We start from the raw sequence: 20,983 nt of genomic DNA on the forward strand, positions 1-20,983 counted from the left end.
AATAAATAGGTGTACTTTTTAAAAAAATGCTTTGTGGTCATTCCTCCAGTGTATTGAGATTCCATTTCTTCTTGTGAGCTGCGTTTTTGGGTCACACTCCTTTAAACAGGCAAGTTGACATGTAGAGAGAGGCTTCTGTTGAGTTTTGAATAAGACAGCTTTAGAGTAACTTAGGTCCTCTGATTTGAATTCTCTTAAATTCAAATTGAATCTTCATTGTTGATGTGTAACTTTAGCCAGTTTGGTGCCAATTTTATGAAATAAAGTATTTTCTTGAAAGCATCTTGTAATGAAGACAGTTGAGTCATATTCAGCTCAATGTTGTTGTGGGGCTAAGGTGGAGGTGTGGCTGTGTTTGTCTTAGCTTCCTGTGAAGAATCTTTGTTAAATGCAGCCTATTCTTAGAGAGACTGAACATTATTTGTTAAAACCCAGTGTTTACAAGTGTAACTGAAGTCAGTGGGAGTGCAAATACAAAAATCCCTTTGAAAATTCAGTCATGTATAAGAAATATGTACCCTAACTTCCTGTAAGTGAAGCATTTTGTAGTTGGTTGTCTGTCTACGGTGTTTGTAGCATGCTTTCAACAGAACTAGCTTTACAGATGTGACAGTATGTACATGTCAAATTATGGCATGTGAGCACAATATTGTGACTAAATTATCCAGTGGGTCAGTCTCCTTGTTATGTGTGAGGAACAAAATTATACTGTGTCAGTTGGTTAGCTGGGAAGTAGTTGAGAAATATTGAAAGAAAATTAAAACATTCTAGCTGGCAGTGGCAGAAATGGTAGTATTAAATTAACATCGCCTTGAGGTAAAAAAGGTATTTTAGTTATGAAGTGCATTAGGTGGGTGCTGTATGACTTTGTAACTTGAATTAATTTAAGTAATCGTGTCAACGTAGCTGAAAGAGGCAACACTCTGATTAAAACCATCCTCTGTTATTAATGTTTTTTCAAGACTGAGCCTATATGGTAGAAAAACACTTTTGTCCAGCAAACAGGAAACTGGAAAAGAAAAATCTGCTATAGGTCTGGGGGAGGCAACAGCACCAGAAAACCCAGCTGGGGCCCGGCCCGTGGAGGGGCTGCAGCAGAGAACTGTGGTGCAAATGGAAGTGCCTGCTCGACCTTTTGACTTCCGCTAAGATGCGTGGAGCAAAAACAGTCATGAAGCAGGAAGGAAGTAGTGTAACCACAGCGGAGGGGGCACAGAGGAGGGAGGACGAAGGAACATGCCTGTTCAGCTTGCAGAGCTGCCGGCGGGCCTGGCCCAGCCTTGGGGAGCCAGCTGATTAATGAGCACTGGGCAACTGAAGAAACAGTTTTGCTTCATCCTGGTTTTTCTTCCCCAAAACGGTTGCTTGAGAGCTGCATTTTAAAGCCCTGTCAGTGTCAAGGTAGTGCAATTTTACAGGCAAGTGTAATTGGAGGTTCTGGTGATGTTTCTGGGTTGTTAAAGAAATGGTTCTCTGTTAATAACATTGTGTGTATGGAAGGAGTAATGCTTTCACGCTGGAACTGCAGATGTTTCTGAGTGAAGTATTTGGTTACCATATAGAGCGGAAAAATACTTGGCTGTCTAAGCTTTCACTTTTTACGTATGTCATTGATTCACTAACAATAATAAGCTGAATACTTCACACATATATGTGTGAAAGCACTCGCAGAACGTGAAATCCTACCTAAACCTAGCTGTTGCTCTGGATCTGGACCTAACCGCTGAACCAAAACATGCTGTAGATTTTCGTTTGAAGCTGGTACAGGTGTTGCCTTCAGCTCAGTTGCCAACAGTAAGGAGAGCCAACTGATGTGGCCTGTGGTCCCTGAATAACGTTTTTGAAAGTGCTTGTATGACGTGTTTAAATTCCATCGACTGTCAATGGAATTTAGGTGCTTAAGTCAGTGGTTCCCGAACTGTGGTTTGCATACCTCTGGTGCAACTTTTGGTAACTGTATTTGCCTTCATTACTATGTTTCGTTAAAGTTTGAAAGAGGGCCATCATAATTTGTAAGAAACATGGAAGATTACTAGAGGTCTGTTGCCAGAAATGTTTGGGAATCTCTGGTCGAAGTCACTTAAGTGTTCTTTGAAAATATTACTCTTTTTCTGGGAGAACTCTTGTTTCTGTTTAGTTGAGGCAATGGAGATGAGGACAGTTGCTGATGGTACTGAAAATAAAATACAATCATAATGACTAAACTTTGATATACCAATAAAAACATTTGTTATAATGGCAAACATTTATTTGGTCTGTATTAATTTACAAATGTGTAACTTGGCTTGTTAAAATAAAGGAGTGCACTCTTGAAAGAAAATGTCCTTTTAGCACAGGATTGGTAACTAGTTGCTGAATGTAAAAGCTGGTTACTAACATAAAATATTCTGCAATTTGCTGCTCTTTGTTCACTTCCTGTGTTTTTCCTGTTATTTACCTAAAATACAGCTGGATATTTGTAAAAAAAAAAAATGATGTTGATCTTAAGAATTGAACATTTTTCAGGTATTAGAAACTTTTTTGGAAACGGAGTCCCTGAATGTATGTGTGCGTAAAATCATTTGTTTATCCATCCTTAAGCCTGCAGAAGTTCTTCTCTCACTGAAATTATGTGCTCAGCTGGGTGCAAGCACTTTGTGAAACAGCTAAGGGAGAAGGCTGTTAGGCAGAAGTGATAAGCAACTGGACACAGGAATGCACCTTTGTCGTCTTGCAGTGTTAACTGTTGCTTTGTTTAAACCACTTGTTCACTTAGCTTCATGTTTGAGGGTCAGAAGTGCATTAGTGCACTTGCCTCCTCATACACAAATTCTCACACTGTGCTGGGCAGCAGTAGGCGGGTATATGCCTGAAATGACTTTCCTTCTGTCTACCAACTATTGTATACATTCATTTCAAGCATACTTGGAACTCTTTCACCAATAGGACATGATTTTTTCAAATGTTAAGAGTGCTAGCAAGTCAGTGCTAGCTTGTGCCATATACCTGAACACCTTTAGCATTGCTAACTTTGTGGAAGTCACCTGGCATTAATACATTGCTGTGAGATGCCACTTTACCTGCTAAGATTGCACACAAATATTGCACGCTAACCCTTCAAGGAAATGATTCAGAATTTAATTCTTGCCAATTACTTCCATGTTAGTAAAATAAAATTAGCAGTTTTAGCTCAAGCCTCCATTTTTATAAACTTAGTAAAAACAAATGCTGTGTCTTTTTTGCTTGAGTTGTAGTTTGCTTTCTTACCTTGCACAGCCATAAACTGTCATCTTTTTCTGTCACTTTATGGAAGTGAGAACTTTCAGAAGGCAGCTTGGGGAATAAGCTCCATAGCTAGAACCTCTGATTTGCAGTTTTCTAGAGTTTGTCAGCCAAAGGCATTGCAGGGACAAGGTGGGAGCCTACCCTCTGGAAGGAGGAAGGGAGCTGGAGTGTGACTTTAGTTACATCATTTTCTCTGTAGGATTAGCCAGTGCCTGTGCCTCAGAATCTGAGCGTTCACCTGGTAAATGCAAAGTTGCTTTTCTCCTACTGGAAAGAGGAATACACAACTTTGAATTACTTAACGTTACACTAGGATGGGGAGATGCACAAACAGATACTACTGATACAGTAACACCATGGTTTTGTACTGCTGCAGCTTCTTTGTGTATTCATAGATCTAGGTCCTCAGCCACTGATCTTCATAAATATCATTGTGATCGCTTTGCTGTTATGATACAACTTAGTTTTTCCTCACACAGGATCCTGTACAGGTTTTTTTAAGACATGCTGAATAAACCTTCCTAAGTGTGGAAAGTGAGGAATTACAGTAGCATTCTAAAGGTATTACAAAACTGCAAAAGCAAGATGATTGGAAATCATGATACACTGATAAGACAAGGAGACTTTGACAGCCCCTCTCTCTGGAGGCTAGTTAACTGGCAAAGAGTGGTGAACAGCAAAGCTTTTCAGTCTGTGTTTATAGAATCAAACCACCAAATTGTATAGCTGTTTTAAGTGTGTAACGCACCCAGTAGAGAGCTGCTGAATGGAGCAGACTACAGAAGAGCATCTGGGTGGTTTTACATAAGTAATGTTTTATTGAACACCTATTGTCATATCATACATGTCCGATAACAAAAAACAGAATCCCTTGGTGTATAGCTGGCACCTTGTCTAAACAGTTTTAGCAGCTTTCATTGCTGAGACACCCTTATTTATTCAACTACATTTTAATTTGTAAGAGAGGAGGTCTGCCATCAAAGAAGATTTATAGTTTTGAGTCCTGTATACTTTCTCATCTACCCAGACTGTACCATAGCATGAAGAAAGGGCTCATGTGCAGCTCAGTAAATGGTAGAATATATGTCACGCAAAGTAGGTAATTTCCAATTGATTTTAAACTCTGTGAAAGTATAACATGGAGCTAGAAGACCTAAGCCCAAATGTATAGGGAAATTTTTGCAGAAAGGCTGGAGGCAATTCTGTAACCAGGCAGATTGACAGGATAGGTACTTCAACTAGGAACATGTCTGAAGCAAGTGGTATCTGAAAAATGTCCAAGATTAAGTAAATTGGAATCAATACAACTAGAATACTAGAAATTGGTGAAGGACTGAAACTGGGGGGGAGATTAGTTTGATGCCAAACACAGCTGTCTTCAGGGAGATGACACACTACAATAGTAGCATACGAGAGAGCTTGGAAAACAAGGCATTAAGAAAATACTATGTGACTGGGGATGCTTCTACCCACTCTCTAAATGGTTCAGTATTTTGCAGTCTGCAAAATACATGTTGTTCAGTATCATAACTGAGTCTGTACAATGCCTAGGTGATAACCTCAGTGGTTGATGCAGCCTTCTGATGAGCTCTGGTCTGTTGACATAACTTAGAAGTTGTCCTTTCCCACATGATACTAGTTCCTTCTTTTACCTTCAAGCATGTGATGTGATGGTGAAAAAAAAGCCTCTGTCTCTTTTCAGAAACTCCCGTTTTCCTAGCATCTAGAGAATGTAATGGAGTGGAGGAGAAGAGAGTCATCCTTTCTGTGGCTAAAGGAATGAGGTGCCACTAGTGAATAGATTCCCCACCCCCACCCCCCATCTACGAGTAGAAGACAACCTCTCTAGTGTGTAATAATGCTATTGTTTGACGCCTAAGTAGGAAGACTTATTTTGGTATTCCTCTACTGCTACAGGCATTGATGTTTTGAAGTACCCAAGCTAGCTCTATTTCTGCATAGCACAGTTACAACACAGAGCTTACCTCCTTAACATAGTCGCAGGGAAGAAGCAGTTCTGGGCTGCAGTATGTACTGCTAGAATTTGATGCCAATCCAATGCTAGTTTCTTGTGAAGCATGTAACCAAAAATGCTGCAGTGTCCTCTCTGCTAGGCAGTAGTCCTCCTGTCTTCTATTTCTGGAAATCTTTTGCACGTTGACTAAATGTGAAGCAGACAATATTTCTTACCTTCTCCCACTTTCCCTTTCCAGTTTAGAAAAGAGCATACCCTGATGCGCTAGATCACTCCTGATGTATGAATGTCATCAGGCAGAGAAGGGATTTGGGGTACCAACTTGTAATTCAAATTGAATAATTACTAAACGCAATATGGTTGAGCGCCCTGACCATCAAGCTTCTGTATGTTTAAGTTACTACCATTTTAGAAAAAAAAACTGCAGGTGTTTTGACTTTCCCTTGGGAGCTGGACCTGTTATTGGTTAAGACGTTCTCTGAGCAAATCTACTCTGTTGGGACCCTCTGGAGACTTGGAAAGACATGCAGCTCACATGACCCAAGGCAGTAGTAGTTTTATGTGCTTTCGTAAGGAATTTTGAGACGCAAGAGCAAAGGAGTCGGTCAGAAAACGATCAATCAAAGGAGTCGAGCAAAACCATCAGGTTTTGGCTCTGATTATGCTGTTACTTAATATGTCAGGTCTCAATATTGGTTTTGGACATGTTCTGTGAATGTATTTCCTTGGAGGGAGTGCCTTGGAAATAACCTGCTCACCTCAAAGAGGTTATGCAAGCTAGTCATTGTGGAAAATGTCTTGACAAACACAGACCTTGTTGATAAGTACCATGTGATGGATGTGTTCTGAATGCTGGGTAAATACTTGAAAGGCTGTCCCAAATAAGAGGAGTTTTCTAGGCTGGGATGCTTCTTGAATTGCAATAGGTACTACTTCTGTTTTGTTCAGAGTGCTACACCACGTCAGTCTTTTCTAAAAGAAACACTTGTTTTTGTGGTCCTCTGTAGGCGTAACCTGACAAAGTTATCGCTGATATTCAGCCATATGCTGGCAGAACTCAAAGGCATTTTCCCAAGTGGACTTTTCCAGGGAGACACGTTCCGGATCACCAAGGCAGATGCTGCAGAATTTTGGAGAAAGGCTTTTGGTGAAAAGTAAGTTTCTAACTGTGCTTAAAAATAGACATATGGGAATAAATGGCATACAGCACTGTGTATTTTTAAAAATTCTGTTTTGCAGTTCCAAAAGGACTCTGTCAGGTTAATCACATGATGGGAGAGACCTACTAGTCATTTAGTCCACTCTCTGGGGTGGGATACAGGATTATTCCTAAGTTTTATTTCCCAGGTCTTTGTCCTGCCTTGTTTTAAATGTGTCAAGTGATGGGTCTTTCCCCACTTTCCCTAGGAGACTCTTGTACTGTCGCAGAGTTTCCCTCGATTATTCAGCTTAAATTTTCCTCTCCGTAGTTTAATTTCTTAACTTGTAAGTAAACTCCACAAACTATGCAAAATAATCTGCTTTCTTCTTCCAAAGGTTACCATGCCCCTGTATTAGTTGTCCTTTAGCAAAGTCATTATGTTAAATTCTTTTTCATCTTCCCTCCAATTAGTCTTTCCAATCACTTTGTCACGTGTCTTCTGGCTTCTCTGAACTTTTGTCAGTTTGCGTAATGGCTTTGTTAAGGTAGAATGAAGGAGAAAGTGAAGCGCAATGTATAGTTGCGTGGAAACTGTTGAAACGTCAGTTTTAATTTTTGTATCTAACAAAATGCTGACTAAATGAACTGTAGAGGTGTCCACAGCAATGTTTGATGCTTAAAGTTAATAGAATTGGGTACTGCTTTCTAACTAAGGTAACGAAGATACTTCACATAAAGAGTTTAATTAGAAGCTGTCAGAACAAAAAACAATAATACATTTACTCATGAATAACACGGTTGTCTGAAACTAGGCATGTTCTTTCTGTGTTTCTATTCCACTTGATATTTTAAAAGAAGGAAAATATTCCTTTAAACAGGAACCTCTGTTTTGGCTTCTGATTATCTTACTTCTCCATTTAATACCTCTTTAGAGTATTGTTTGCAGCTTTTTAATTTTTTTGTTTTAACTGGCTAGACCTCTACTAAAAGACTCACACTGTTAACTGCTTTTTTACCAGCTGCAACATTACAAAATTCGTATCAAGTGATGGTGTTGTATACAGCCTGGGGTACATACAAGCGTTGTTATGATAGGACTGCAGAAAAAGAGAAAGGAGAGGGCACAACTGGACTTCAGATTCCAAAATTTTGCATATGTAGAGAAAATTGTCTAAAGTTCATTTCACTGATAATTTCCTGCAGTACCAAGAAACCTTGTGCTTGCATAACATGAATAAATCTCTTGTGGCTACTTTTGATTTTCCTCTCTTCTTTTATCATGACGTGCATACTCACCAAAAAAATGTATAAGATGTGGTCTTCAGACATATCACATTTACGGATGGCTTGGTTTTCCCCAGGACTATTGTACCTTGGAAAAGCTTCCGTCAGGCCTTGCATGAAGTACATCCAATCAGTTCAGGGCTGGAAGCCATGGCCTTGAAGTCAACGATTGACTTGACGTGCAATGACTACATTTCAGTATTTGAATTTGATATCTTCACACGACTTTTTCAGGTAAGAACTGAGGAATGTGAATCACTTGAAATGTGTCTCAGTGCTTCAGGTTAGACTCTCTTCCCAGGACAAACTGTATTTTACACACTAAAATTACATTATTTATGCTGTAAGGGATTTGGTCATCGTGCCCTTCATCCCTAAACAGCTCTAGTAATATTTAGGACCCTATATTGCAGTAACAGGGTGCGATACTTGTGGTTGTAGAAGAAAAAATTGTCTAAATACAAACTGCAAATGTAAGACACATTCAGTATCCTCCCATGAATCAGTTTTTCCTTTTCAAAAGCCACTTTCAGACTGAAGTTCTGACACAACTTCTGTAAGCCAGGAAATGTGAAGCTTAGTTTATCAGTCTGTCTTTTCTTGTCCTTTCTTGTCAGATTTATTTTCCATGGGGTTTGTTCAGGATGTAGCACAAACATGGAAATTTGGGCTTCCTACCTTTTGAACTGACACAGCCAGGATGTTGTGGACATGTCTGTGTTCTGAGCATGAGAAATATCTATATTACTGAAGTGATGTTAATAGTAGGTCATATCTAACCCACAGTCTTTAATAGTGCTAAACTCAAAAACACAGCTTCTGATGGTGCAATTGGGTATTTAAAAGAACACTTACTTCTTTGGCTCTGACTTGCCTTTTCCTGTGTGATAGGGTGGGTTGTAATTAAGATATGTCTAGATGAACAATTCCAATGTTCGGTGTTGCAATGTAGCTGATCTCATTCAGTACTTTTTCCCACTACAGTACATAAACAGCAAGTTAAGAATTGCTTCAATTTCCAAGAGATGAAAAGTTCTTAGGGAGAGTTACTATCTTCTTTTAGACAAGTTGAGAAATTTGGAAAAATGGGATGAGACTTAGACACCCAAGCCGTTCTCAGGATTGAGAGCTTTCAGACTCTTATGACTTTTTGTACATCATTTTAAGGAATATTTAACATGTATATGCTGGTTTATTTATTCAAATCTTAGACTAGCCAGTAATCCTTGCCACACCCAAGTGAGGTTAGGTGGTTAATAGTCACAAGCATCTTACACACAGTGAAACTGAGACAGAGAAGGGGAAGTCACTTTCCTGAGGCCGTATAAGAAGTCGGTGTTAGCGATCAGACTAGTCATGGTTTCTGGTCCTGTGCATAATCTTATTAAACTCCTGTCTTTATCCCTGTTTCAGGAATGAGTCATTTTTGTGGCAGAAGCAGCACAAATTGATAGCCACTCTTGAGCTGTCGTTTTTGTGACCTCAGTGACTTCTCCCTTGGCATTTATTAAAGGAGTTTTGATCAAGGTCTATCTTAGGTGATGTTTTTATCACCGACAAGAGAGAAACTCAAGTGCTAAGGCTGGTGCATGAGAATGTAGGGTTTAGTTGCTCTACTGGATTTATGGTGGGATAAGAAGCCTACTGCTTTAACTGAAGAACTGATACCTTTGATTGAGGAATATTGTATGTGTTGATACCTCTTAGAAGTGCATGGTTAATATATTTCTTTGTTGTTTCTATAGCCATGGTCCTCTTTGCTCAGGAACTGGAATAGCCTAGCGGTGACTCATCCTGGTTATATGGCATTCCTAACGTATGATGAGGTGAAAGCCCGGCTTCAGAAATTCATTCACAAACCTGGCAGGTTAGTGCTTTGGCAGCAGCGGCTTTTTTGATTGTTCTTGCTAACATTGCTGACTACTGCGCTGACTGAGGAGATTTGGTTTATTTTGTCTTCGTCGTCCTTCCTCAGAAATTTAAACTGTGAAAAACCCTAGCTCACCCTGTATTTGGAAATTATCCTTCATGTGGTGACTTACCTCGTGCCCATCCCCACAGTTGTCACAACAGCTCCCTCAGGCATAAGCAGAACGCAGAGACAGATGCTGACAGTGAGCCTAAACAGCGGGCTGTTTAGGACCGTGAATAAGAGAATATATCTATAGGCCCCATAATGTTCTGGTAAAAACTGCATAAAATCAGTAGAGCTGAGCGGATTGCAGCCCCCAGAAGCAGTGTGTATGTTTGAAGCAAACTTCAGACAGACAAGACAGCTGACCGGTGTTTGTACTGGCAGAAAGCAGCATAGGAGGCAGAGTAGGCTGTGAGGTAATGCTGCAGGCTGGGTGGACTTCAGAGAGCGTGGGGGGCAACACATGCTTCTGCAGGGGCTGTGGACCTGAGCAGTTTCAGGCTACCTAATGTCCTGGGTAGAACTTGGCCCAATACAGGGCTAACAGATTTTTCTTTACGCAGGAATGGCCAAGTGTTCATTTCTGGAGGTTGTTACTATACTGTTAATTCTGTACTGGTTTTAAAAATGGAAAACTTGTGTAGTCTCTTTGTTGGGTTTTTTTTTAAAGTTAGCTTGAAACAAATTATTTTAAGGATGCTAACTTTTCTTGCTTTGGATTCTGGGTTTTTTTTCACCTGGAGGCCAGTGCTTGGATGCTTTTCTCACTTCGTATCAGATTGCAAGGTTCTCTTTTGATCTGCCTGGGGGTAAATTGAGGAAACCTGGTATAAATCATCAAGTTTTTCCTACTAGTTTTTATTTGCTGTCTTGAGATAGACAGAGAAAAGCTGCCTACTTGACATTTAATCTTTTCTGTCTGTTCCAGAGCAAACTGAAGTTTCTTTTCCTTTGTGTGTTTTTAGTTATATTTTCCGATTGAGTTGTACACGACTCGGTCAGTGGGCCATTGGCTATGTCACTGCAGATGGGAACATTCTTCAGACAATCCCCCACAACAAACCTCTTTTTCAAGCACTGATTGATGGCTTCAGGGAAGGCTTGTAAGTAGCTTTATCAAAATAAAGTTTTTTGCCCCTTTTCACTGTGAGTTTGTTTTGTAAATCTTAATCCTGCGGTGAGGTCTTAAAGTCAGTTGAATAGTAAAACGTACCCTCTGGGTTCATCACACATTATCTGCTTCACAGGAGAGGCAGCATGTTGCAGAAGTCAAGCAATCACTATTGACATCACTGAGCCCCTTTTGGACATCCCTCAGCTCTTCCTTTATATTTAGACCTTGATTCAGCAAAACAGTGTAATCATGTGAATAGTCCCCTTGATGTCAGTAGAATAATTCATATACTTAACTTGAGAATACTGTCGGCTATCTTTTGCACCAGAGAGCTGTACTGCGCTTCACAATAGCAGATGATAAGTGTGCACCTGTGTTTCCTTTGTCATAGATTCTTTTCCATTTGAGTCCTTAATTTAAGCCACTGCAACTGATATTATGATATCCATTTTCTTACTCTGAATATTAGAGGTTCACTATAGGATGATTTAAGCGTAGTCTGGGACCATAACGTCCTGTTTAAAATAAAAATTGCTGCCAGGAAGGAAGACAAGTTTCTTTTTATTTTTAAGAGTGGTGTGTTTGGTTTTTGTCCGATAGTAAAATTCTTCCAAAACTTATTTTGAATTCAGAATACCTTAAATTCCCACTCCTTGCTTCTCACCCTCATTCTTTCTTTCCTCCACTATCCCCCGAAGAAACCTTATATGTGTGTTCATGTGTGCGTGTATATATGGGTGTGTGTATATGCACATATAGAGAGAGAGTTGTGGTTTTTTTTTTCCCCAACTGCCTACAGTTATTTATTTCCCGATGGCCGGAATCAGAATCCTGACTTGACTGGCTTGTGTGAGCCCACACCTCAGGACCACATTAAAGTTACACAGGTGAGCAAAGTATTCTATCCCATCAAACTTGCTTGCCTTCTTCCTAATTTCTAGCCTCTGCTAGCCTAATTTCTAGCCTTTGCCAAATATTCATTCTTCTGTGCCATCAGGCATGTCTTGAGCCTTGCTTTCCTAGGCTGTTCTTGGGACACCTAAATGAAAATCTGGAATAACTTCAAGCCAACTTTTTTCAGCACTTGACAGATGTATTTAATACATAAAATTATAGTGAAATCTTTGCAGACTTCTGTGGTTCTTTGCACTGTGTTGTTGTGTGTGGAATTTGTTTTTTCCTGCAAATCTTATGTTGGGTTTCTTGTAGCTGTGACTAATCATGCTTGTTATTTTACAGTATCAACCATGTCTGTCTGTCTTTCCCCAAGGAACAATATGAATTGTATTGTGAGATGGGCTCCACATTTCAACTGTGTAAAATATGTGCTGAAAATGACAAGGATGTGAAGATTGAACCATGTGGCCATCTGATGTGCACGTCCTGTCTCACTGCGTGGCAGGTGAGGCATTGCCTCTTGTTAATCTCTCTCAATGAAGCTAGTTGCTTTTTTACAGAAACTGTATATTCTCTTCTCAAAACCATCCAGTTTCCTTCAGGTATGGAGGTAAGATAGTGTAAGCTCTATATCAGTGCATCAGTGCCATCTTCACCAGCATAAGGAGAAGCTGGTTAGTTGCCTGATCTCTTAATCCAGGAATACGCAAGAAGTGCGAGGACTTGCTAAAAAGCTTTTTTTTCTACTTCAGGGGGAAAATACTCCCCATAATTGTAGTACAATTTGCCTCTCTATCTTCCTCTCAGTTGAAAGGTACCTGCCAAAAAGCAGGTTTAAACTTCTTTCTATATTAACTATGTGTTTATAATTTCTGCATCATAGTGGCTGTTGTAACAGGTCTCTTCTCTTCCCTGAAGGAATCAGAAGGCCAGGGTTGTCCTTTTTGCCGCTGTGAAATCAAAGGCACAGAGCCAATTGTAGTAGACCCATTCGACCCCAGAGGAGGAGGAGGATTATCACGGCAAGGGGCAGAAGGAACTCCCTCACCCAATTATGACGATGATGATGATGACAGAGCTGATGATTCCCTCTTCATGATGAAAGAACTCGCTTGTACAAAAGTAAGGTCACCAGAGCGTGTGCTAGTAGATGTGGCAGTATGTACAAAGACTGCATATTCTCCATCAGTTTTCTGTGGTCTGAGTGATTTGTGCATGTGAGGGTTGTCAGACCTTGTAAGAGGAAAGATTTTAATCAGTATGGAAAATGGGGATTTAGGTTCAGTTTTGTCAGTTCAGTTTACACTGTCAGTTCTGTTAAGCAATGGTGATCACATTTTGAAATCTTCCATGGGTTGTCTTGAAAGAATCCTTAGAAGGTTGAAAAGGCTGGCTTGACCTATTGGAATGTAAGATCTAGGTTTATAACACTTTTCTGCATGCTTAGCAATGCTGCGTTTGATTTATTAGCCGTAGTTCACCCATATCAGCAAAAATTCATCCATTTTCCCAGTGATGAATACAGCCAACCAGATACAGTCTTCGCAAGGTCCTGATGACTAACTGGGTAGAGGGCAGGCTATTTTGCTGAGGGAGTCAGTTTGACTGTCATTTTTTTATATCATGTCTGATAAATTTGTATAATAAAGGTATGATAACTCTCTGCCATTAGTGCTGTTTCCTGCCAGGAGATGTGTACAAGACAGGCATTCTTTCTGGATCTCTGCATGGGTTTTTTTTTTTCTAAAAGTTCATTGCTGCTCTTGCATATCTGCATTTAGCATTGTTTTACTGCACAGGGAAGTGCATTTGAATTTGGCTTGTATTTCATAGCTGAATTCACTAAGTGAAAGGCATCCTCTACACTGGTTTACCTATGGTCATATCTCTCTTTAGCTTCCACCCTGTGAAATAGTGTACTAAACAGTAAAACTTATTCCTGGAGGTAGTTTTTAATATACATAGCTTGGGGGGAAGCAAAGCAATTTCCTCAGTGTGACATCAAGTCATGGTTTGCAATAGGCTAGTACTCTGTAATTGTTGGCATTAGTGAGTTCAAACCTGTGTAAAGCTTTTCAAAGTTAGAAAGCAGTAGCCTTGCTTGTTAAAAAAACTTTATGAAAAAGAGAAGAACAGGCACTGTTCTGATTTCTTAAGTGGAAAAACAGCTTTCCAGGGACAAAAATGGAGGTTTTGGTGCACGCCAGTGATTGCTGCAACAGCTGTGACACTGTAGTCAAGGTAGTTTGCACAGCACTGCCTGCAGTGGTAAAGAGGTTTTGCAGCAGATCATGCCCTCTTGTGTCGAAAAGAAAAGCAGCGTGCTTCTGCTCAGGGCCCAGTAAGGCAGGTTTGTTACTCCAGGAAAACAGCTTGTCTTTTATTGTGCTATTGCTAAGTGTGCATTTTCAGTTGTGTGCCACAGCTAAGCCCATCGATGATCTTCAAGGCTTGCTGTAAGTCAAATGCTGTTGTGCTGAAAGCTGCCTCTGGTTACTGTTGTATGGTTGTTGCTAATATAGTAATTTGTTACCAATAGCGATATTGAAGCCAGTACAAGGCACAGAGCTTGAAAACCTCTGCAGAGAAGAGACGTTCTGCTGGATTTTGTCATTTGTTGATCACAGAATCACAGAATCATCAAGGTTGGAAAAGACCTTCAAGATCATCAAGTCCAACCATCAACCCAACACCACCAGGCCCACTAAACCATGTCCTGAAGTGCCACGTCCACATGTTGATGTTCCCTTTCTTTTCAGGTCGAGCGTCCTCCTTCTCCATTCTCAGTAGCTCCACAGGCCATCCTGCCTCCCGTGCCACCGCGACTGGATCTTTTGCAACAGCGAGTGTCCAATCCACCTGGGGCTTCCAGTCCTGGGACCACTTCAAAGGTCAGACACACTATTTGCCCTTTCAGCTATGACTTTGGTGAGGCAGGCAGGAAGAAGAGCATTCTGGTGAACTGTAAATGTGATATCTCTTAAGTACTTTCACAACAGACTTTTTCTTCTTCCTTTCCTGTTAGGCCACTTTCTGTCCATTCCCCACAAAGGCCTAGTCTGTCCTGAAAGCAAATGCTTCCTTCTGGAATCCATGGTAGGAGAGTCCCTTTTTGCTGTTTAAAGGGCCTGTCTTTTTTTTTTTTTTTTTTTTTTTCTTCACATTCATCCATGCAGTTGCTAGAAAGAAGCTGGTCCTCAGCTGAAGTACTTGCTCACTTAGGGTGACTGGTGTCCTTCAGCTACCAAGTTATTGATATTACCAGTAACTTCACTGGTTTTCAGCCTCAGCCACTACTGCCTATGCCCTTTGGAGCCACGTTTATGGGCTTGTGTTTTGCTAGCAGGCAATATGTAGGAAGGTGTCATGTTCCTGACACAAATTTTCTTTTCTTCACAAATTTTTCCATCAAGCTTTTTTTTGGATAGAAAACTAAGGAAGGAATTAAATGTGTGACTGGAAGACATAAGCTGGTTTTCTAGCAGAAGGCAGTAGTGTGATCTTGGTGGCATTTGGTCGTTGGTTGTTGAGATAGGCAGCGGTTCTTCAGCTGGTTTGGATGGAGTAATCCCTGGGTACTTGAAAGTTCAGGCAGAAGGAAATACCAATTTCTATGAATATTCATTGCTGACTGAATGTTAATTTTTATAAATAACCCACAATTGAGTAATTTTTTTAAATGACCTGTGTTTGGAGTCCAGTCTAATGCTACTGTGTAAGCTCTTTTTTCTTCTTCAAGAAGCAGCAGCTCTTTTCTTCTTCTGGTGTGTTTTAGTGCCTAGCTGTAGCTGCATGTAGTTACTGTGTTACCTCTTCAATCCTGTAGAGAAGGTGTCTCTGGAGGGTTAACTTGTGGAGATGTGGAGAGTTATCTCCACATCCTTTGAGATAATTTCTTGTAAAAATAGATAAAAGGAAAACCAATACTCTCCCTTCTGCCACTGTTCTCCTTCCTTTTTACGTTTTGTGGCTAGACTGCCTTTGTTAATCAATATTTTACATTCTTCCACCTTCCAGGCTGCACCTGGTACTCTTCACAAGGATAAACCTTTGCCAATCCCACCCACACTCAGAGATCTCCCACCGCCACCACCTCCAGACAGGCCACATTCCATTGGGACCGAAGGTCGACCTCAGAGACGTCCTCTGCCCTGCACGCCAGGAGACTGTACTTCGAGAGACAAACCACCCCCTGTGCCCTCCAACCGGCAGGCGGATCTGTGGCCATCCAGGCCAATTCCAAAAGCCCCATCTGTAGCTCTCAGCCCTGGTGACCCTTGGGCTGGGAGAGAACTGTCCAACAGGCACTCACTTCCCTTTTCCTTGCCCTCTCAGATGGACTCCAGGGCTGACAGCCATCGGCTTGGGAGCACGCTCAGCCTGGACAACCCAGCGGTGGGTAGGCCTATTGGAGGTGAAGGTCATATGTGAGGAATTAAGTCTTCCAAGGTGCCCTCTTCTCATAGTTTTACATCTATATAGGGTGATCTTGTGCCAAGGGAAAGACGGAAGGGAACAGGTGAATGCCCAGTAAGGGAGAATAATGGGAGGACTTCTTAGGGAAGTGCTTTTGTGCCTCTTGGGAGCAAGGCTGACATCACAGTTTGAGCAATCCTGAGCCACAATTTCATAATGATTGTTCACCTTTCAATTTTGAAAAACTGAGAATGTTTTGTATTGGGACCTGGTATACTGAAAAAGTGTAATTTACTCTTTTCAATTTTCAGTCCTCAAAAACATACACACAGTAGCTATAATTTAACACAGTAAAATCTGTGTTAAATTTGGGTCTTGTTACTATTACCAATGTCATGATGTGTAACTTAGCAGGCCAACATATTTTTCTCTAAAAGAAATCCCAGACAGTTTTGCTTTCTTTGATTCCATTGCCCTAATTTTTCCTTTTAGAACCTCTAGCTTTTTAAAAATTGAAAGCAAGTACATTTTTAGCCAGACTGTCTAAGAAAATGGCACTTGCACCGTTGTCATTCTGTCTCTGTATGTGTGTGCTTGTCTGCATCCTTTTCCTCTTGTCCCCCGTTTTGGCCTTTTGGCCTATTTCAGCTGGATTTGCAAAGTCATTGGAGTCTCAAAAGTTATAAAGTTCCTACAGGTTTTGTGTAAGCAAGCAGTTGGCTACAGGAGAAAAACCCTGCTTGTGCCCTCACTGTGGGAAAACTGTCACAGAATTACTGGATTTCTAAGGTGGCAGTAAATGCTTTGAAATAAATGAAGATGCGTCATTCCCGCAGAGGATATGTTGAATGATTGGCTGACAGCTTTGCAACTGCACTGATATATGTGGTATTTCTGATTCCTGGTTTGGAATTTTTTCTTTCAGAGCTTGAACAGTGGTCCAACAACGACCTCAGAGTGTGAACACCCCAAAATTAAACCCTCTTCATCCGCCAATGCGATCTACTCCTTAGCTGCCAGGTCTGTTGTTCTCTAGCAAAAGTAGTCTTTTATAACTTACAGAATGGTAATCACAGGGCGCTCTCTACATGCTGATACCAGGGACAGAATTTAACACAACTCTGTCAGCCTTAGTTTCAATCTCTGACAGATTCAAAATACACAATCTAGAGAAAGTGGATGAAATCAACATCCTAAAGATCTGTGGATAGTGGTGGTAGTTACCCTTGGCTATGGCAATAGGAAACAGGCTACAGTTGCCATTAGCTCTTCTATGAATTCACTTCTGAGTTGGTCTTTATGTGAAGTAGGTGATGTATAATGTGTGTGATATTGTCAACTTCCTTTTGCATAAAGACCTTGTGCCAGTGTGACCTTACAGCTGGGCTGCTGAGAACCCTGAAAGCCAGGTTATTTCTTTATACAGAGTCAGTATAAGATTACTGCTTGCTACTTCCGCTGTGTATTTTAAAGGCCACTTTGACATTAATTAGATTTGGTGTAAATGTTTTTCTGATGTTTGTTATCTTGTTTCTTCTGCCTCCAGACCGCTGCCTGTACCAAAACTGCCTCCTGGGGAACAGTCTGAAAGTGACGAAGACACGGAATACATGTCACCATCCTCTCTGCCTGTGGTGCTTCCAGGTCCTGCTGTACAAAAAACAGAGATCAAAATGCCTTTGGAAATGACCCAGAGTTTACGGTGAGATTCTGTTTGTATGTAGTGTGCTTCCTCCTTGCAGCTCTGGGAAAGAATGTTTGTTTACTAGGGTGGAGATGTTGCTTGCTCTGTTTGCTGAATTCCCCCAGTGATATTCACCAGATCTAGACTAACATAGCTAACTGTAAATGAAATGTTATTACTGCTTTTCTGCAGAATCCTTATACAGTATTAAAGGAGTCAGATAAGAGCTCCCCCCCTTTCTGCCAGTAACCTTTTGAGACCAGCAGCAACTGAAATTCAAAATTCTATTAAAAGGTTGTGTGCTGGTCGTATCAATTAAACTCTTCTAAGTTGATATGCTGTATTGCAATAGACATTACTAGAGTATTTTCTGGAGCAAATATTCTTTCACAGAACAGTGGTGATTTCACTTTGAAGCAGGGATCTGTGCATAATCTCAGAGAGACTAGGTGGTGATGGTTGATCACTGTCACTTGTCTGAAGGGAAATATGTTTTCTCTCCCTCAGAGTTTTAGACTGCGAGCAGCAGACTGATAGCTGTATGTATGAAGCAATGTACAACATTCACTCCCAAGCAGCATCCTCTGCTTTTGAGACTGTCAACACTTCTGGTGAGTGGGTCTGCTAAAAAAACAACTGAGAAACTGGAGTACAGTGAATTTGTCCCAGTCAGAACAGCGTTTTAGGCTAAATTAAATGTTACTTGCTATCACTGTTAAAATAGCTAGGATGTATGTGGAAACATCTGGGTCTGTGTACTGCAGACTGCATGTGGGGATGTTGTGGAGAAGTCCAGTTGAGAAGCCTATGGCACAGAATGCACTGTAAAAATACTCAGTGGTTGTTAAAAAAAATCACTGTTTAGAAGATTTTTTTTTTTTTTTTTTCCCTGGGTAGCAGTTGTCAGCCCACATCTATCATTAGTATTTTTAATCTAATACTACCTTCTGGAAAGAGCTTCCATTGAATGCGGGGTTTTGGCAGCAAAACCTTAGTTCTGTGTCCTGTCAATGTTTGTGGACTACAGGCGAACAGAGTCTGCCTTGAGAGACCGAGGCTCTGTTCAGTCCCAGAGCTCAGAATGTGCCTCTTGTTCTAGATGAAGGGGATCTGGCAGCAGCCACTGCCAGCAATGGCCCTGAAGACTCAGAAAATGAAGATGATGGCTATGATATCCCCAAACCGCCGCTACCAGTTGCTATTGCTCGTCGCACACTGTCTGATATCTCCAATGCCACACCTGCCTTCAGCCGAATGTCTTTGGAAAATGACCCTGTAACAGGTTAGAGAGCACTTGTACTCTTCACATTGTAGTGGGTACTGATGGCTTGCTAGGCATGTTTGAAACTTCTGCAACTGACTCAAAGTTTTGTATGTACGCTGTAAAATCAGGTTTACAAGGCAGAATTACACTGGTTCTTAGGTGTTCAGTTTGATTTACAACTTGGAATGCACTGCCTTGGTCATTTAATCATTGAGCTAGCAAATTACATTTAAATCACAGTTAGGAAAACCTTTCCTCAGCTTGAAGGATATTCCTTAAACCACTGTCTCCTACAGGACATGACATAGCTTTTGTACCGGGGCATGAAACAGATACTTCAGAACGTACTGCTTGTCACTGTTCCAAGTAAAAGGTGACATGGCTGGCCTTGCACAGCTTGTCTGGCTCAGTCTGGCTGCGGTTGTTGCCAGCAGATGGCATGAGTGTACTGTTTGATGCTGTCAGTTCCTTTGAGCCAGGACCTAGTGGCTCAGCAAGGTCAGCTTTTTGTCCCTGGGGAGTAGAGGACATCCTGTCCTTCTGGCTGCAAGGCACGTTCTCCGAGGGAAAAACCAAAGCCTCGTGTCTCCAAGAGCTTTTCTGAATGATGCCCAGCAGCTCTAAAGGAAGCTCTGGAACTCTTCCTGTAAGGGGGCTTTCAGCATGTCTGACCACCCCGGCCATGTGCCAAGTAAGAGGAGTGAGTTTCTTGGTCCTTCTGGAGGCAAATGGGAGGCAGAACCTCCTGGGCCCAGGACTGCTTGCCCCAGTGAGTCTTCTGTTCACCTGCTTCACCACTTCCCCTTCCCTGAGCTTGCCCTTCTTTAGCGCAGAGAAGAGTTTACTAGTGCAGAGCAGTTTATTAGCTTTGCCACTCCTCCCTGCTCCCTGCCTCACTTCTTAAGTCTGTCACTGTGTCTGTAGAATGTGGCTGACAGGGGTAAGAAGGAGCAGAAAGAGCTCACATCATGCTCTCCCAGATGAAGTACTGAGCTTAATCATTGACGCTTCTTTGTTTCTACAGCCTTGAAATAACAGTCCTATTGTCCTGCTTTGTAATGTTAGGAGATCTGCTAATGATGAACACTGTAGAAATGCTGATTGTTGCTGCTCTGGGAACCATATGCGTTTTTCTGAAACACTGAGTATTGGTTACTGCTGAAGCCTGGTGTTAAGCAATATGCTTAACAAGCCTTATCCCTAGTATGGGATACACTCTGGCAGATTTACGTTCTCATGCATTGTGCCCTGCCGTGTAGTTTCTTAATCATTTACCAAAAAAGCGGTGCAAGAAGTTGCCCTTTCAAACTGACACATGGTCGCTGAAATTTGATCCAGTTCAAGCTGAAACGGCTATTTCAACAGACAGTCTGGGGGAGAAAAGTGGCTAGTCCTTTCTCTCAAATGTACAAAAAGCTTTTTATGTGTAAAAAGCTTGTACTTAGAAGATTAGGGAGTTGAACTGCATTGTGGTTGGTGAGGAAGCTTCAATGAATTTGTTTCCTGAAGAGCCTTCTCTATCTTAGTGCTTTTGGTACAAGTTTTTCAGAAAGGCATCACAATGACTGCTGCTTTTCTGACCAGTGCTGCAGTGCCCACTCTTAAAAAGGGATTGTTTGGACATTCTTAGTCTTACGGATTTGTCTGTTTCTACTGCTAGAAAACTCTATCTTGAGTGCCTTGAATTGTTTCTCCAGAAGACAAATAAAACTTTCTTTAAGGTGATATCAAATATTCATGCAGAAAAATTTCTTGTGATTTACAAAGTAGGAAAAATGCTTTCTGCAGTGATGCAGGAGGTTAGAACTCAAAAATTATCAGATGTTGTATCAGATTAACACATTAAGCAATGTGTTGGAGTGTTTGGTGTTGTGTTTGGTTTATTGGATATTCTTTTTTCATCCCAGGAGTAGTGTATGATGTGGCTACTGGCAAGTAACACATCTGAATGACTAAGAGGAAAGGCAGAACAGGATGAGCTTACTGATCAGCCATAGCTGCCAGCCATTAGGTAGGGTGAGCTTCAGCA

General features: G+C 41.1%; 1 protein-coding gene across 1 annotated transcript in view; it reads left to right on the forward strand.

Moving 5' to 3' along the window:
* Positions 1-6,246: 6,246 nt before the first annotated feature.
* The window catches only part of CBL (Cbl proto-oncogene, E3 ubiquitin protein ligase), a gene marked incomplete at its 5' end in the record, with an annotated part of 16,214 nt that continues 1,477 nt past the window's right edge, over positions 6,247-20,983 (forward strand). Inside the window, 13 exons of the mRNA XM_010286345.1 lie at positions 6,247-6,393; positions 7,742-7,898; positions 9,410-9,531; positions 10,545-10,682; positions 11,493-11,580; positions 11,964-12,095; positions 12,509-12,712; positions 14,350-14,481; positions 15,608-15,985; positions 16,932-17,026; positions 17,553-17,708; positions 18,198-18,301; positions 18,790-18,972. Of these exons, the coding sequence (XP_010284647.1) occupies positions 6,247-6,393; positions 7,742-7,898; positions 9,410-9,531; positions 10,545-10,682; positions 11,493-11,580; positions 11,964-12,095; positions 12,509-12,712; positions 14,350-14,481; positions 15,608-15,985; positions 16,932-17,026; positions 17,553-17,708; positions 18,198-18,301; positions 18,790-18,972 (2,036 nt within the window). The remainder of the gene's footprint in view (positions 6,394-7,741; positions 7,899-9,409; positions 9,532-10,544; positions 10,683-11,492; positions 11,581-11,963; positions 12,096-12,508; positions 12,713-14,349; positions 14,482-15,607; positions 15,986-16,931; positions 17,027-17,552; positions 17,709-18,197; positions 18,302-18,789; positions 18,973-20,983) is intronic.

This window comes from Phaethon lepturus, unplaced genomic scaffold (assembly GCF_000687285.1).
Source record: "Phaethon lepturus isolate BGI_N335 unplaced genomic scaffold, ASM68728v1 scaffold12584, whole genome shotgun sequence".
In the NCBI taxonomy this organism is placed as follows: domain Eukaryota; kingdom Metazoa; phylum Chordata; class Aves; order Phaethontiformes; family Phaethontidae; genus Phaethon; species Phaethon lepturus.